Genomic DNA, 18,830 nt, shown 5'->3' with positions numbered 1-18,830 from the left:
TATAGAGCATTTAAAGGATGCATTACTATATATGCGAGATGCACAGAGGGATATTTGCACCCTGGCATCTAGAGTGAGTGCGATGTCCATTTCTGCCAGAAGAGCGTTATGGACGCGACAGTGGTCAGGTGATGCGGATTCCAAACGACATATGGAAGTATTGCCGTATAAAGGGGAGGAGTTATTTGGGGTCGGTCTATCGGACCTGGTGGCCACAGCAACGGCTGGAAAATCCACCTTTTTACCCCAGGTCACCTCTCAGCAGAAAAAGACACCGTCTTTTCAAACTCAGTCCTTTCGTTCCCATAAGGGCAAGCGGGCAAAAGGCCACTCATTTCTGCCCCGGGGCAGAGGAAGGGGAAAAAGACTGCACCAGGCAGCCTCTTCCCAGGAGCAGAAGCCCTCCCCCGCTTCTGCCAAGTCTTCAGCATGACGCTGGGGCCTTACAAGCGGACTCAGGCACGGTGGGGGGCCGTCTCAAGAATTTCAGCGCGCAGTGGGCTCACTCGCAAGTGGACCCCTGGATCCTGCAGGTAGTATCACAGGGGTACAAATTGGAATTCGAGACGTCTCCCCCTCGCCGGTTCCTGAAGTCTGCTCTACCAACGTCTCCCTCCGACAGGGAGGCGGTAGTGGAAGCTATTCACAAGCTGTATTCCCAGCAGGCGATAATCAAGGTACCCCTCCTACAACAGGGAAAGGGGTATTATTCCACGCTGTTTGTGGTACCGAAGCCGGACGGCTCGGTGAGACCAATTTTAAATCTAAAATCCTTGAACACTTACATAAAAAGGTTCAAATTCAAGATGGAGTCACTCAGAGCAGTGATAGCGAACCTGGAAGAAGGGGACTATATGGTGTCTCTGGACATCAAAGATGCTTATCTCCATGTCCCAATCTACCCTTCTCACCAAGGGTACCTCAGGTTTGTGGTACAAAACTGTCATTATCAGTTTCAGACGCTGCCGTTTGGATTGTCCACGGCACCACGGGTTTTTACCAAGGTAATGGCCGAAATGATGATTCTTCTTCGAAGAAAAGGCGTCTTAATTATCCCTTACTTGGACGATCTCCTGATAAGGGCAAGGTCCAGGGAACAGTTAGAGGTCGGAGTAGCACTATCTCAGGTAGTGCTACGTCAGCACGGGTGGATCCTAAATATCCCAAAATCACAGCTGATTCCAACAACACGTCTACTGTTCCTGGGGATGATTCTGGACACAGTCCAGAAAAAGGTGTTTCTCCCGGAGGAGAAGGCCAGGGAGTTATCCGAGCTAGTCAGGAAACTCCTAAAACCAGGCCAAGTGTCAGTGCATCAATGCACGAGAGTCCTGGGAAAAATGGTGGCTTCTTACGAAGCGATTCCATTCGGAAGATTCCATGCAAGAACTTTTCAGTGGGATCTGCTGGACAAATGGTCCGGATCGCATCTTCAGATGCATCAGCGGATAACCCTATCTCCAAGGACAAGGGTGTCTCTCCTGTGGTGGTTACAGAGTGCTCATCTTCTAGAGGGCCGCAGATTCGGCATTCAGGATTGGATGCTGGTGACCACCGATGCCAGCCTGAGAGGCTGGGGAGCAGTCACACAGGGAAGAAATTTCCAGGGCTTGTGGTCAAGCATGGAAACGTCTCTTCACATAAATATCCTGGAACTAAGGGCCATTTACAATGCCCTAAGTCAAGCAAGGCCTCTGCTTCAGGGTCAGTCGGTATTGATCCAATCGGACAACATCACGGCAGTCACCCACGTAAACAGACAGGGTGGCACAAGAATCAGGAGGGCAATGGCAGAAGCTGCAAGGATTCTTCGCTGGGCGGAAAATCATGTGGTGGCACTGTCAGCAGTGTTCATTCCGGGAGTGGACAACTGGGAAGCAGACTTCCTCAGCAGACACGACCTCCACCCGGGGGAGTGGGGACTTCACCCAGAAGTCTTTCAAGTGATTGTAAACCGTTGGGAAAAACCAAAGGTGGACATGATGGCGTCCCGTCTCAACAAAAAACTGGACAGATATTGCGCCAGGTCAAGGGACCCTCGGGCAATAGCGGTGGACGCTCTGGTAACACCGTGGGTGTACCAGTCGGTGTATGTGTTCCCTCCTCTGCCTCTCATTCCAAAAGTACTGAGAATCATAAGAAGGAGAGGAGTGAAGACTATACTCGTGGCTCCGGATTGGCCAAGAAGAACTTGGTACCCGGAACTGCAAGAGATGCTCACGGAGGACCCGTGGCCTCTACCTCTAAGAAAGGACCTGCTCCAGCAAGGACCCTGTCTATTCCAAGACTTACTGCGGCTGCGTTTGACGGCATGGCGGTTGAACGCCGGATCCTGATGGAAAAAGGCATTCCAGATGAAGTCATCCCTACCCTGATCAAAGCCAGGAAGGATGTAACTGCGAAACATTATCACCGCATTTGGCGAAAATATGTTTCCTGGTGTGAGGCTAAGAAGGCCCCCACAGAGGAATTTCAACTGGGTCGTTTCCTGCATTTCCTGCAAGCAGGACTGTCTATGGGCCTAAAATTAGGATCCATTAAGGTTCAAATTTCGGCCCTGTCAATCTTCTTCCAGAAAGAACTGGCTTCATTGCCTGAAGTTCAGACGTTTGTCAAGGGGGTACTGCATATACAACCTCCTTTTGTGCCACCAGTGGCACCTTGGGATCTCAATGTAGTTTTAGGGTTCCTAAAATCACATTGGTTTGAACCACTCACCACTGTGGAATTAAAATATCTCACATGGAAGGTGGTCATGCTGTTAGCTCTGGCGTCAGCCAGGCGTGTCTCAGAAATGGCGGCTTTGTCATATAAAAGCCCTTACCTAATTTTTCATTCAGACAGGGCAGAATTGAGGACTTGTCCTCAATTTCTCCCTAAGGTGGTTTCAGCGTTTCACATGAACCAACCTATTGTGGTGCCTGCGGCTACTAGGGACTTGGAGGACTCCAAGTTGTTGGACGTAGTCAGGGCCCTGAAAATATGTTTCCAGGACGGCTGGAGTCAGAAAATCTGACTCGCTGTTTATCCTGTATGCACCCAACAAGCTGGGTGCTCCTGCTTCTAAGCAGACGATTGCTCGTTGGATTTGTAGTACAATTCAGCTTGCACATTCTGTGGCAGGACTGCCACAGCCAAAATCTGTTAAAGCCCATTCCACAAGAAAAGTGGGCTCATCTTGGGCGGCTGCCCGAGGGGTCTCGGCTCTACAACTTTGCCGAGCAGCTACTTGGTCAGGGGCAAACACGTTTGCAAAATTTTACAAATTCGATACCCTGGCTGAGGAGGACCTGGAGTTCTCTCATTCGGTGCTGCAGAGTCATCCGCACTCTCCCGCCCGTTTGGGAGCTTTGGTATAATCCCCATGGTCCTTACGGAAGTCCCAGCATCCACTAGGACGTCAGAGAAAATAAGAATTTACTTACCGATAATTCTATTTCTCATAGTCCGTAGTGGATGCTGGGCGCCCATCCCAAGTGCGGATTGTCTGCAATACTTGTATATAGTTATTGTTACAAAAAATCGGGTTGTTTATTGTTGTGAGCCATCTTTTCAGAGGCTCCTACGTTTATCATACTGTTAACTGGGTTCAGATCACAGTTTGTACAGTGTGATTGGTGTGGCTGGTATGAGTCTTACCCGGGATTCAAAATCCTTCCTTATTATGTACGCTCGTCCGGGCACAGTATCCTAACTGAGGCTTGGAGGAGGGTCATAGGGGGAGGAGCCAGTGCACACCAGCTAGTCTAAAGCTTTTACTTTTTGTGCCCAGTCTCCTGCGGAGCCGCTATTCCCCATGGTCCTTACGGAAGTCCCAGCATCCACTACGGACTATGAGAAATAGAATTATCGGTAAGTAAATTCTTATTATTGTATAACTACAAATCCTTTACCCCACCTTAACTTGAACTGCTATTGTGTGGTTATAACTTGTGTTCACTCCTTCACGTAACCGTGCGTTCCCGCTCTACGTGCGCGTTCCCGTACGTTTACCACACACAACGTGCCACGTGTTCGCGCCAAAATAAACCACACTATATCACGATAAATGTGAGCAACAAAATGCTACTGCCCACTTACACAATACACAATTGTTCCTTACGCTCGCCGGAAGTTACCCCCAAAGGTAATCCTCTTTTCTCTAACGTCCTAGTGGATGCTGGGGACTCCGAAAGGACCATGGGGAATAGCGGCTCCGCAGGAGACTGGGCACAAAGTAAAAGCTTTAGGACTAGCTGGTGTGCACTGGCTCCTCCCCCTATGACCCTCCTCCAAGCCTCAGTTAAGATTTTGTGCCCGAACGAGAAGGGTGCAATCTAGGTGGCTCTCCTGAGCTGCTTAGAGTAAAAGTTTAAATAGGTTTTTTTATTTTCAGTGAGACCTGCTGGCAACAGGCTCACTGCATCGAGGGACTAAGGGGAGAAGAAGCGAACTCACCTGCGTGCAGAGTGGATTGGGCTTCTTAGGCTACTGGACATTAGCTCCAGAGGGACGATCACAGGCCCAGCCATGGATGGGTCCCGGAGCCGCGCCGCCGGCCCCCTTACAGAGCCAGAAGAGTGAAGCGGTCCGGAAAATCGGCGGCAGAAGACGTCCTGTCTTCAATAAGGTAGCGCACAGCACCGCAGCTGTGCGCCATTGCTCTCAGCACACTTAACACTCCGGTCACTGAGGGTGCAGGGCGCTGGGGGGGGGGCGCCCTGGGACGCAATGAAAATACCTTAAATGGCTAAAAATACATCACATATAGCTCCTGGGCTATATGGATGTATTTAACCCCTGCCAGTTTTCCACAAAAAAGCGGGAGAAAGGCCGCCGAAAAAGGGGCGGAGCCTATCTCCTCAGCACACAAGCGCCATTTTTTCCCTCACAGCTCCGTTGGAGGAAGGCTCCCTGACTCTCCCCTGCAGTCCTGCACAACAGAAACGGTAAAACAAGAGAGGGGGGGCACTAAATTGGCATATTAATATATACAGCAGCTATATTAGGGAAAAACACTTATATAAGGTTATCCCTATATATATATATATATATATATAGCGCTCTGGTGTGTGGTGGCAAACTCTCCCTCTGTCTCCCCAAAGGGCTAGTGGGGTCCTGTCCTCTATCAGAGCATTCCCTGTGTGTGTGCTGTGTGTCGGTACGCGGTGTCGACATGTATGAGGAGGAAAATGGTGTGGAGGCGGAGCAATTGCCTGTGTTAGTGATGTCACCCCCTAGGGAGTCGACACCTGACTGGATGGTCTTATGGAAAGAATTACGTGATAGTGTCGGCACTTTACAAAAGACTGTTGACGACATGAGACAGCCGGCAAATCAGTTGATACCTGTACAGGCGTCTCAAACACCGTCAGGGGCTATAAAACGCCCGTTACCTCAGGTCGATACAGACACTGACACGGACACTGACTCCAGTGTCGACGGTGAGGAAACAAACGTATTTTCCAGTAGGGCCACACGTTACATGATCACGGCAATGAAGGAGGTTTTGAACATTTCTGATACTACAAGTACCACAAAAAAGGGTATTATGTGGGGTGTGAAAAAACTACCCGTAGTTTTTCCTGAATCAGATGAATTAAATGAGGTGTGTGATGAAGCGTGGGTTTCCCCCGATAAAAAACTGCTAATTTCTAAAAAATTATTGGCATTATACCCTTTCCCGCCAGAGGTTAGGGCGCGTTGGGAAACACCCCCTAGCGTAGATAAGGCACTCACACGCTTATCAAAACAAGTGGCGTTACCGTCTCCTGATACGGCCGCCCTCAAGGAACCAGCTGATAGGAAGCTGGAAAATATCCTTAAAAGTATATACACACATACTGGTATTATACTGCGACCAGCAATCGCCTCAGCCTGGATGTGCAGTGCTGGGGTGGTTTGGTCGGATTCCCTGACTGAAAATATTGATACCCTGGACAGGGACAATATATTATTGACTATAGAGCATTTAAAGGATGCATTTCTATATATGCGAGATGCACAGAGGGATATTTGCACTCTGGCATCAAGAGTAAGTGCGATGTCCATTTCTGCCAGAAGAGGATTATGGACGCGACAGTGGTCAGGGGATGCGGATTCCAAACGGCATATGGAAGTATTGCCGTATAAAGGGGAGGAGTTATTTGGGGTCGGTCTATCGGACCTGGTGGCCACGGCAACGGCTGGAAAATCCACCTTTTTACCCCAAGTCACCTCGCAGCAGAAAAAGATACCGTCTTTTCAGGCTCAGTCCTTTCGTCCCCATAAGGGCAAGCGGGCAAAAGGCCACTCATATCTGCCCCGGGGCAGAGGAAGGGGAAAAAGACTGCAGCAAACAGCCTCTTCCCACGAACAGAAGCCCTCCCCCGCTTCTGCCAAGTCCTCAGCATGACGCTGGGGCCTTACAAGCGGACTCAGGCAAGGTGGGGGCCCGTCTCAAGAATTTCAGCGCGCAGTGGGCACACTCGCAAGTGGACCCCTGGATCCTGCAGGTAGTATCTCAGGGGTACAAATTGGAATTCGAGACGTCTCCCCCTCGCCGGTTCCTGAAGTCTGCTTTACCAACGTCTCCCCCCGACAGGGAGGCGGTATTGGAAGCCATTCACAAGCTGTATTCCCAGCAGGTGATAATCAAGGTACCCCTCCTACAACAGGGAAAGGGGTATTATTCCACGCTGTTTGTGGTACCGAAGCCGGACGGCTCGGTGAGACCCATTTTAAATCTGAAACCCTTGAACACTTACATAAAAAGGTTCAAGTTCAAGATGGAGTCACTCAGAGCAGTGATAGCGAACCTGGAAGAAGGGGACTATATGGTGTCTCTGGACATCAAGGATGCTTACCTCCATGTCCCAATTTGCCCTTCTCACCAAGGGTACCTCAGGTTTGTGGTACAGAACTGTCACTATCAGTTTCAGACGCTGCCGTTTGGATTGTCCACGGCACCCCGGGTCTTTACCAAGGTAATGGCCGAAATGATGATTCTTCTTCGAAGAAAAGGCGTCTTAATTATCCCTTACTTGGACGATCTCCTGATAAGGGCAAGGTCCAGAGAACAGTTAGAGGTCGGAGTAGCACTATCTCAAGTAGTACTACGACAGCACGGATGGATTCTAAATATTCCAAAATCGCAGCTGATTCCGACGACACGTCTGCTGTTCCTAGGGATGATTCTGGAAGTACAGAAAAAGGTGTTTCTCCCGGAGGAGAAAGCCAAGGAGTTATCCGACCTAGTCAGGAACCTCCTAAGACCAGGCCAAGTGTCAGTACATCAATGCACAAGGGTCCTGGGAAAGATGGTGGCTTCTTACGAAGCGATTCCATTCGGCAGATTCCACGCAAGAACTTTTCAGTGGGATCTGCTGGACAAATGGTCCGGATCGCATCTTCAAATGCATCAGCGGATAACCCTGTCTCCAAGGACAAGGGTGTCTCTCCTGTGGTGGTTACAGAGTGCTCATCTCCTAGAGGGCCGCAGATTCGGCATTCAGGATTGGGTCCTGGTGACCACGGATGCCAGCCTGAGAGGCTGGGGAGCAGTCACACAGGGAAGAAATTTCCAGGGCTTGTGGTCAAGCATGGAAACGTCACTTCACATAAATATCCTGGAACTAAGGGCCATTTACAATGCCCTAAGTCAGGCAAGACCTCTGCTTCAGGGTCAGCCGGTGTTGATCCAGTCGGACAACATCACGGCAGTCGCCCACGTAAACAGACAGGGCGGCACAAGAAGCAGGAGGGCAATGATGGAAGTGGCAAGGATTCTTCGCTGGGCGGAGAATCATGTGATGGCACTGTCAGAAGTGTTCATTCCGGGAGTGGACAACTGGGAAGCAGACTTCCTCAGCAGACACGATCTTCACCCGGGGGAGTGGGGACTTCACCCAGAAGTCTTCCACATGATTGTGAACCGTTGGGAAAAACCAAAGGTGGACATGATGGCGTCCCGCCTCAACAAAAAACTGGACAGATATTGCGCCAGGTCAAGGGACCCTCAGGCAATAGCTGTGGACGCTCTGGTAACACCGTGGGTGTACCAGTCAGTGTATGTGTTCCCTCCTCTTCCTCTCATACCAAAAGTACTGAGAATCATAAGAAGGAGAGGAGTAAAGACTATACTCGTGGCTCCGGATTGGCCAAGAAGGACTTGGTACCCGGAAATTCAAGAGATGCTCACGGAAGACCCGTGGCCTCTACCTCTAAGAAAGGACCTGCTCCAGCAGGGACCATGTCTGTTCCAAGACTTACCGTGGCTGCGTTTGACGGCATGGCGGTTGAACGCCGGATCCTGAAGGAAAAAGGCATTCCGGATGAAGTCATCCCTACCCTGATCAAAGCCAGGAAGGATGTAACCATACAACATTATCACCGTATTTGGCGTAAATATGTTGCGTGGTGCGAGGCCAGGAAGGCCCCTACAGAGGAATTTCAACTGGGTCGTTTCCTGCATTTCCTGCAAACAGGACTGTCTATGGGCCTCAAATTAGGGTCCATTAAGGTTCAAATTTTGGCCCTGTCAATATTCTTCCAAAAAGAACTGGCTTCTGTTCCTGAAGTTCAGACGTTTGTCAAGGGAGTACTGCATATACAGCCTCCTTTTGTGCCTCCAGTGGCACCTTGGGATCTCAATGTAGTTTTGGGATTCCTAAAATCACATTGGTTTGAACCACTCACCACTGTGGACTTAAAATATCTCACATGGAAAGTGGTAATGCTGTTAGCCCTGGCTTCAGCCAGGCGTGTCTCAGAATTGGCGGCTTTATCCTATAAAAGCCCTTACCTAATTTTTCATATAGACAGGGCAGAATTGAGGACTCGTCCTCAATTTCTTCCTAAGGTGGTTTCAGCATTTCACTTAAACCAGCCTATTGTGGTGCCTGCGGCTACTAGGGACTTGGAGGATTCCAAGTTGCTGGACGTAGTCAGGGCCCTGAAAATATATGTTTCCAGGACGGCTGGAGTCAGAAAATCTGATTCGCTGTTTATCCTGTATGCACCCAGCAAGCTGGGTGCTCCTGCTTCTAAGCAGACGATTGCTCGTTGGATTTGTAGTACAATTCAGCTTGCACATTCTGTGGCAGGCCTGCCACAGCCAAAATCTGTAAAAGCCCATTCCACACGGAAAGTGGGCTCATCTTGGGCGGCTGCCCGAGGGGTCTCGGCTTTACAACTTTGCCGAGCAGCTACTTGGTCAGGGGCAAACACGTTTGCTAAATTCTACAAATTTGATACCCTGGTTGAGGAGGACCTGGAGTTCTCTCATTCGGTGCTGCAGAGTCATCCGCACTCTCCCGCCCGTTTGGGAGCTTTGGTATAATCCCCATGGTCCTTTCGGAGTCCCCAGCATCCACTAGGACGTTAGAGAAAATAAGAATTTACTTACCGATAATTCTATTTCTCATAGTCCGTAGTGGATGCTGGGCGCCCATCCCAAGTGCGGATTGTCTGCATTACTTGTACATAGTTATTGTTACAAAAATCGGGTTATTGTTGTTGTGAGCCATCTTTTCAGAGGCTCCTTCTGTTATCATGCTGTTAACTGGGTTCAGATCACAAGTTGTACGGTGTGATTGGTGTGGCTGGTATGAGTCTTACCCGGGATTCAAAATCCTTCCTTATTGTGTACGCTCGTCCGGGCACAGTATCCTAACTGAGGCTTGGAGGAGGGTCATAGGGGGAGGAGCCAGTGCACACCAGCTAGTCCTAAAGCTTTTACTTTGTGCCCAGTCTCCTGCGGAGCCGCTATTCCCCATGGTCCTTTCGGAGTCCCCAGCATCCACTACGGACTATGAGAAATAGAATTATCGGTAAGTAAATTCTTATTTTTTTGAGTGTTTACCTAAACGTTTAGGCCGGAACTGTGTTTCGTGTTTTTAGAATTACTCCCTTAACACACCATCTCAAATATATAGCAAATAAACGTATCCGACTTTATACAGATCTAAAATGACTATTATAACCTATGGCAACAATATGTGAGAATGTATGCAAAGTATCGGTACGCTTTGTGCGCCAAAAGTTACACACACATAATAAACTGCTTTTTTCCTGTTTGTCCCTTGGTTTGCACCAGCACCTCTAAGACTATACAGAACAGACCAAAGTCTGTTATGCCCTGCAAGTCCGTAAGTATGTGGTGAACCGGATGAGCCCGCAACTGTTAAGTTCGTTTAACTTTCAGGAAAAAGCAATACCTTTATTACACAAGTGTTCGGGCCGCTAAGTGTGTGCGATAAACCTCCATGAATGCATACACGTTGCGTAAGCACACCGACACGCTGTGATCACAATGTAGCTACACTTGCGGCTGAATACACTTTAAACCCCTAACAGGAATGGAATGCGCCACCAATTTTATAGGTTATGTTGTGGTCCAACGCAGCAACAAATATTTACTTAAAAGGGATACAACAGAAATACAACAACAATACAAGAGAAAAGCTACAACCAATGGATACATACGTTTGTTCGCCTGCGTCACCCCGAAATCCGGTCCTCAGTCAGTCTAGCAAGATGACCTTCAGAGAATTAGACTGGGACTGGCCAGGAGGCCTGGCTTTTATACATTTGTCATACATTTGTCCAAAACATAGTACAAAGGAAACTGTAAGCTCTTCTTTCATAGGTCAAAGGGTTGGTTATTTACAGTATGTGAGGGGTCATAGGTCGGTTTGAATAGGTGGGCGATGCCTGGTCCAGGTGTAATTGCAGACGTCCTCCACTGGGTTCCCGCCGAATATCAGGAGTACAGTAATTACAGTGAGATATTAATATTGTATTCCTGCGCATATCTATGCGCAGGAGCATGCTATATTCTGCAAACTGCGATCGGAATATTGCCCTTGAAATAACTGTACTAACCTAATTCTGTCCCCTCACATCAAGCAAAGTTGAACATCTCTATTGTTCCATTTCTGAAACAAATGTAACTTGCTGGTGTGGTGCGTGTAGACTATGTGTAAATTATACACTAAGTGGATTAAATATCAGATATGTCTTTGTGGCTTTTCCATGCGAATGCGCATGCTACCGTATTTACTCATACCACGCGCTAATACGCAGGGCTTCGAGAGCCAGTGTACGCAGCGTGTGGGTACGCGCACGCACGGCAGAACAAGCACACACACGGAGGCCACTCTGTGTGGTGTTTGCACGTGATGCATGTGGGTATGATATTTTCGACTTCGACAGCTTGGACGACACATTACCGTGAATTGATATTACTTACCATTGATTCTGAAATTTATTTATTTAGTTCATTCATCTACATCACTTGTATCCACAAGATTAAGTTGCCGTTTTGGAAACGATTAGCTCATTTAAGGTCACTCAAGTGACACATACCCTATCACTGTTCATTCTCTCCTATATCCTGAACTTTTCTTCTACATTCTGTCCTCTACTCTTTTCACATCAAGTTATTCATTCATTCCTTTGTCCGATTTCCCCCACTTTCCTTTATTCCATCCCTGCGCACAATTATATACTGTGCTACCATTTGTGTACATTGCTATGATTTTTATTGTAATAAACAATTTTATACTTTTACCTCCATTGATGCATTTTCTCAATTGTCACACAATAGAATAACGCAAATACATCAGGCTGAGCGCAGCACAAATCTTCTTGTTGTGTAGTCTCTATTATAGTGTGGTCAGCTATAATTGTGCAGCAGCTTTCCATTTAGGCAACAAAAACACTCACAGTGCGCAGTGCTCAATCACATTATATTTCTGGTACCAGGGGGTCATAACGGGGGGAGCGATTATTAGTGTACTAAGTCCCCAATCTGGGTACTTAGTCTGCGACCCGGCTAAGCTTGACATTAGCAATAAGGGCGCGGTGTGCTGGCTCCAAATACCTCTGTGTCTCCCTGGAAGGGCTCTTTGTGGATTAATTGTGTTTTAACCTTTCCTGTGTGTGTGTGCTGTCACATTTACAATATGTTATTGAAAGAGTGCCTCTCATGTACGGCAGAGTATTCCTCTTCCCCAGGGAGCTCACTACTATGTACTCAGTGTAGTGCACCTTCTCAGGCTAGCAGAGCTGAACCAGTGTGGCTAGATTCCCTCAAAGTAATGATTTCTAATATCTCTATTTTGTCCCGCAATAAGAAAGAGACCCAATACTTCAAGACAGTCTGTGGATGAGATTATGAACAGATACTCAGTCCCCAAACAAGCGTCTCAGTCCCTTGCCATTTGTCCACAAAAAGGTACTCTGGCCCATATCCTGCAGTCTGACGCTGAGGGGTCAGACATGGAGGAGGGGGAGGTGAATTCAGAAAGGGGGGACGCTGCTCTGTCACAGGGAATACAGGCTCTTATAGCAGCTATCAGAGATGTGCTACAAATTCCTGATAAGGTGACAGAGGAGTTGTGAGGAATCTTATTTTAATGTAAAAAAGAAATCCTCAGTCACTTTTTCTGTGTCAAAGGAATTAAATACCCTGTTTGAAGAACCGTGGGTTACTCCTGATAGGAAATTTCAAATCCCTAAAAGGTTACTCTCATCTTTTCCTTTTCCTCCTGAGGATAGGAAAAAATGGGAAAGTCCACCGATAGTGGATGCATCCGTGTCCAGGTTGTCACGGAAGATTGTTACCCGTCCCTGGTGCAGCCTCCCTGAAAGACACAGCTGATCATAAGATTGAGACAACACTCAAATCCTTGTACACAGCTGCTGGGGTGGCTCAGAGACCCACTATAGCATGTGCGTGGATTACTAAAGCCAATGCTAAATGGTCGTGTAACCTTATTGAAGGGTTGGATTCCTTATCTAGGGGGGAAATTGTGTTACTCCTGCAGCATATACAGGACTCTGCAAATTTTATGGTGGAAGCCATAAAAGAAGTAGGTTTGCTTAATGCACGCACCACTGCTATGGCAGTATCCGCATGCATGGGCTTATGGTTACGCCAGTGGACTGCGGACTCTAGCAAAGGCGTGGAAGGCCTACCCTTCACAGGAGATGCCTTATTTGGAGATGAACTGGACAAATGGATCTCCAAAGCTACTGCGGGAAAGTCCACATATCTCCCTTCTGCAGCTCCCCCAACCAGGAAGACCTACTCAGGACCTACCCTACAGTGCTTTTGGACTGCCAAGTTTATTAAGGGCAAAGTCAGAGGATTTTCTACTGCCAACCGAGGTGTTAGAGGTAAGCCACGCAAACCAGCAACTGCCGGTTCTCAGGAACAGAGCTCCAGTTCTACTTCCTCAAAGCCTTCTGCATGACGGTGGACCGCATGGCCTGGAAGATTGGCAGGTGGGAGCCCGACTAAGAAATTTCAGTCACATCTGGACAACGTCATGCCAGGATCCCTGGGTCATAGATCTTATTGCCCAGGACTACAGACTGGAGTTTCAGGATCTCCACCTCACAGATTCTTCAAATCCGGCTTACCAGCTTTACAAGACGCAAGTATAACCTTACAGGATGCCATTCAAAAACTGGTACAGACTCAGGTCATTGTTCCAGTTCCACCTCATCTGCAAAACAAGGGGTACTATTCCAACTTGTTTGTAGTACCGAAACCGGACAGTTCGGTGAGACCGATTTTGTATCTAAAATCGTTGAACCCGTACTTACGAGTGTTCAAATTCAAGATGGAGTCTCTGATAGCGGTGATGTCAGGTCTGGAGGAGGGGGATTTCCTAGTGTCTCTGGATATCAAGGACCTTCACATTTACGCTCTGGCCACCTCACCAGACTTATCTATGCTTTTCACTACAGGACCGTCGCTACCAGTTCCAGGCCCTGCCATTTGGTCTCTCCACGGCACCGAGGGTGTTCACCAAGGTGGTGGCAGAGATGATGTTGCTCATTCGCAAGCAGGGAGTGAACATAATTCCGTACCTGGATGATCTTCTGATAAAGGCACCATCCAGGGAAAGGTTGTTGGACAGCACTGGTCTCACAACCAAACTACTCCTGGATCACGGGTGGATTCTAAATCTCCCGAAATCTCATTTAGAGCCAACTCAGAGGCTCCCATTTCTGGGAATGATACTGGACACAGAGTCTTTTGGGGAAAATGGTGGCCTCTTACGAGGTGCTTCAGTACGGTAGGTTTCATGCAAGGCCCTTCCAGCTGGATCTGTTGGACAAAAGAGGATCCGTCTGTCGCCAGAGGCCAGGATCTCCCTTCTGTGGTGGCTACAGACTTCTCACCTAATCGAGGGCTGAAGGTTTGGGATTCAGAATTGGATTCTGCTAACCACAGACGCAAGCCTCAGAGGTTGGGGAGCGGTCACCCAGGGGGTGCAGTTTCAAGGAAGATTGTCAAGTCAGGAAGCCGTCCTTCCAATCAACATTCTAGAACTCAGGGCTGTATACAACGCCCTTCTGCAGGCTTCTTATCTTCTTCAAGATCGGGCCATTCAGGTTCAGTTGGACAATGTGACGGCAGTAGCGTACGTAAATCGACAGGGAGGAACGAAAAGCAGAGCAGCAATGTCAGAGGTATCAAGAATTCTCCTCTGGGCAGAAAAACACGCTGTGGCGTTGTCGGCGGTCTTCATTCCGGGACTAGACAACTGGGAAGCAGAATTCCACAGCAGACACGACCCGCACCCGGGGGAGTGGGGCCTTCAACCGGAGGTGTTCAGGTGCTTGACACGTCGATGGGGAAGCCCACAAATCGATATGATGGCCTCTCGTCTCAACAAGAAAGTCAAGCGGTATTGTTCCAGGTTGAGAGACCCACAGGCAGTGGCAGTGGATGCTCTGACAACTCCATGGGTCTATCAGATGGTGTACGTGTTCCCTCCACTTCTGCTGATCCAAAGAATTCTCAAAAGAATAAAAAGGGAAAAAGTTCAAGCAGTTCTCATTGCTCTGGACTGGCCAAGAAGGGCCATGTATGCGGACCTTCTGGGGATGTTCCTGGAAGATCCAAGGCCTCTACCTCTTCGCGAGGATCTCCTGCAAGAGGGGCCATTCGTCTATCAAGACTTAACATGGCTACGTTTGACGGGATGGAAGGTGAACGGCTGATTCTAGCCAGGAGAGGCATTCCTGACAAGGTCATCCCGACTATGATCCAAGCCAGGAAGGGGGTAACGTCTAAATATTACCACCGTATTTGGAAGAAATACGTCTCTTGGTGTGAGAGCAGAAAATATTCTGCGTTGGAATTTCATCTGGGACGTTTCCTGCTTTTTCTGCAGTCAGGTGTGGATGTGGGCCTACGTCTGGGCTCTATAAAAGTCCAGATTTCGGCCTCGTCCATTTTCTTTCAGAAACAATTGGCGCCCGCCCAGTGCTTCGTTCGTCCTGCACTGTTACTTGGTTAAGTATTGTTTGGTTCAGCTGTTGCTGTTCCTGTTCCAAGTTTGGTTAGCATAGCTATCCTCTTGTTTGTTTGTGTGTGCTGGTTTGGAATCTCACCGCTATCCTTTTTATATCCCTCTCTCAAAGTATGTCCGGCTCCGCGGGCACAGTTTCCAAGACTGAGTCTGGTAGGAGGGGCATAGAAGGAGGAGCCAGCCCACACTATCAGATTCTTAAAGTGTCCATGGCTCCTAGTGGACCCATCTATACCCCATGGTACTATATGGATCCCCAGTATCCTCTACGGACTACGAGAAAAGGATTTACCGGTAGGTAATTTAAAATCCTATTTTCGTCCATGATGAAAGATAGCTGAAATGCTGGGATAAATGGATTTGACTGAATACAAAGATTCCATTAACCTGTTCAAAACAGGTGCTAGCAATCATACATTAAGAAAAGCCCTGATCCAGAGCATTTGTCCCTCCTGGAGAAGGTCATGTTGGGAGGTATGCCCCAAATGTATATGTATATAGTGTTCACTGTAGCACCTAACCAGTGAGGAGGGCATATTTTAATTTGGAAGGGAAATATCCTGTTGCTACAGCTACTGTAGGTGTAGCAATGCATCACGTATACAAATTTTCACTAAAAATTTTAAATATGCCCTTGTCACTGATTAGGTGCAGAGGGCTAGAATGAAAAAATAAATAAAAAATAATAATAATATATAGCAACATGGAAAACATTAAGGCATGGTTTGCCTTAATGTTTTGCATGTTGCACTAAAGAATTGATTTTTCACTAAACCCGTGGAGTGGCGCTTGGTTTCCTTTACATTGTGAGGACGGATGCGCCAGTCACACTCCAGGGAACCACTTCTGTACTGTTACTACTTTAAGGTGGGCACCACAGCATTCATTTACAGTCACTGAGAGTGCCCATTCTACACTGTTTTCATGTATACAGTTAAAGTTGTAACCCACCACCTTTCCCCCAGTACTACCCCAGCTGCTATCTACCCTTGCTCCACTCTACCCCCTCCCTGCCTCAACCCCCAGCTCTACCCCAACTGTTGCATTCCCCCTGCACAGCCCTAGCTCCACCTGATTCCACCCCCAGCATTGTCTCAACTGCCACCTGCCCTTTCCCCCTCTCTGCCCCCAGCACTGCACCTGCTTTCTTTGTAAGATGAAGGAAATGTATTTAGAAACATTGTGGCAGATGTATTAAGCCTGAATAAGGGATAAAGAAGTTATAAGTGCAAGGTAATAACGCACCAGCCAGTCAGCTCCTAATGGGGGGTACACACGGAGAGATCCGTGTTTAAAATCTAAGCAATCTGTATAGATTGCTTAGATTTTAAGCACGGATCTGTCGTGTGTATGCCCTCCAGCGATAGCGATGCGCTCCCCCACGCATCGCTATTGCCGGTGCTAGATTGAGCCTGCATGCAGGCTCAATCTAGCGGATCACTCACTTCACCGCTGTGTGAAATGAGCGCCCCCCTCGCTCAGCACATCGCGCTGTGCTGAGCGGTCTGTGTTAAGATCGCTCAGCACACATCTCTCCCGTCCGTACCCCCCTTAACTGTCAGTTTTCAAATCTGTAATGATTGGCTGGTGCGTTATCACCTTGCACTTGTCACTGCTTTATCACTTCTCCAGATTGATTAAGTACATCTGCCCCAATTGTCAGTACTAAAAAGATGTGACATCCCATAGTGTACATTAGCCTATGTGTAGGGCATGTGGGGTGGTCTGATGGCATATGGGGAGCTCAAAAACATAATTTGTGATGGCACACAGAAAAAGTGGAGTACGACCCAATTTTTTAAAGTGCCATACCTGTGACTCATTTTATTGTATTTTTTTCGCTTGCCAATTTTTTTTATTTTTATTTTTTTTAGTACACTGTCATTACTAATCTGAATGAATGTTTTATCTGAACTTCTTTTTTCCATCTTCCAGCCCTGTAGGGTTGCGTGTCGAATTGCTCAAGTGTCTACGAACACTGTGTCAAAACTCTCCTAGTATGAAGGTACGTCACTAATAGTATGTCAATATGTGTGATTTGTTTTTAATTGTGGCATCCAGAAGTTATCTGACAAAATGTATTATTATTTTCAAGCAATTTTATTAACTTATGAAACAAACGTAATTGCATTGATGACTCATTTCCCAAAAGTAATTGTTGCAAATTATGTCTAGTTTCTTCGGCAAGGTCCACAGGATAGCATTGGGATATGATGACGCGACAGCGGATTTGTACCAAACGGTCAAAGCTTTCATCCTCCCAGCATGCAATGGGTTTTTAGCAGCCATAAGCTTTTTTTTTTTTTTTTTTAATAGTCTTGCTAATTTTTTTGAGCGATATTTCTAAAAAGCGTCTTATACCTACTTTAGAAAGAGTCGCTCTAACATTTCCCCACCGGGTCGCAACAACGCTTACCCACGTGTACAGTGCTGTTTTGGCGTCCGTCTATGTAGGATGTACTAGCAAGTCCAACAGACGTAACCAGGCTGTTGCTGGAGCACGGTGAGAAGGTAAGACATCGTTTCCGCATAGTAGGGGAACGCGGACGCAGCCACACTGTTTCGAGTTGGAGACTACCGAACAGTTGCTGATGCGGCTGCCACCTCGGGTGCACCAGCGCTAGGCTTCAGGGATCATAGGCTCCAGGGGTAGTATGAGGCCGCTATCCCTAGGGTTGATGTCAGCAGTGGGGAGTAAGACGCTCCCTTGATCGTCTCTTCCCCCCGGTTCATGACCAATTTCCTCAGAGTTTCCCGCCATGAACGGAGTTCCCGCTTCCATCTGAGATTCTGTGTATCTAAAGGGACCCAGTCGCAGTATAGGCGGCTGTGTGACTGGTGCGTCAGTGTTCACTTGGGCGTCTGTATTCACTGTAGGTTCACGGGACGAGTGTGTACACTATTAGCGTCTGGATCCACTCAGCGTTTGTTAACGTATTGATCGATCCTGGAAGTGGGGTGAAGTCTCCCTGTATCCCCCTCGCCTGAGCTGGGTGATACAGCACTAAGTCTCTATCTACTTTTGAGTACGAATAGTTCGATAAGTGCCTGATGCATATAGTCTAAAAACTATTGCTGCTGTTTTCTTTTGCTGTGCGACTGAATACGTTTAAATCTCCTATATAAGGTAATGTAGTAATATGTTTTACTACATACTTGAAATGTATTTGTAGTTGATTATGTGCTCATATTGCTTATTATACTAATGTATAACATGGGACTGATTGCTAGTGGGACTGACGACTTTACTATAATTCTGTCAGTTTTCTGTGTATTCCAATCCTCAATGCTGGTGCAAAGAAGGTTCGGATTGTATGTCACTTAAACAAATTTTAAAGTGATTATAGTCACAAATTGTGTAGGTAACACTGTACAGGTGTGTGATTTATTTATCATTTCTAAGAGCGGCAAGGGTGAGGAAAATGCACTTTCCACAGCAGCACCAACACTCATTTCATGTTTGTCTTGCAAAACTGGGTTAATCTCTCAGGATCTGGTTCAAAATGGATTATGTGCAAATTGTTTTAGCTTTCACCGAAG

At 47.5% G+C, this 18,830-nt stretch overlaps 1 protein-coding gene across 4 annotated transcripts in view; it reads left to right on the top strand.

The window, feature by feature from the left end:
• The window catches only part of SAMHD1 (SAM and HD domain containing deoxynucleoside triphosphate triphosphohydrolase 1), a 272,305-nt gene that overhangs the window by 79,258 nt on the left and 174,217 nt on the right, over nucleotides 1–18,830 (top strand). For all 4 annotated transcript variants that reach the window (XM_063960182.1, XM_063960181.1, XM_063960183.1 and 1 more), the window contains one exon: nucleotides 17,226–17,295. In XM_063960182.1, coding sequence (XP_063816252.1) covers nucleotides 17,226–17,295 — 70 coding nt within the window. The remainder of the gene's footprint in view (nucleotides 1–17,225; nucleotides 17,296–18,830) is intronic.

This window comes from Pseudophryne corroboree, chromosome 3 (genome assembly GCF_028390025.1).
Source record: "Pseudophryne corroboree isolate aPseCor3 chromosome 3, aPseCor3.hap2, whole genome shotgun sequence".
Classification (NCBI taxonomy): domain Eukaryota; kingdom Metazoa; phylum Chordata; class Amphibia; order Anura; family Myobatrachidae; genus Pseudophryne; species Pseudophryne corroboree.
The sequence above is the reverse complement of the archived record's forward strand: the minus strand, read 5'-3'. Positions and strand labels throughout refer to the sequence as shown.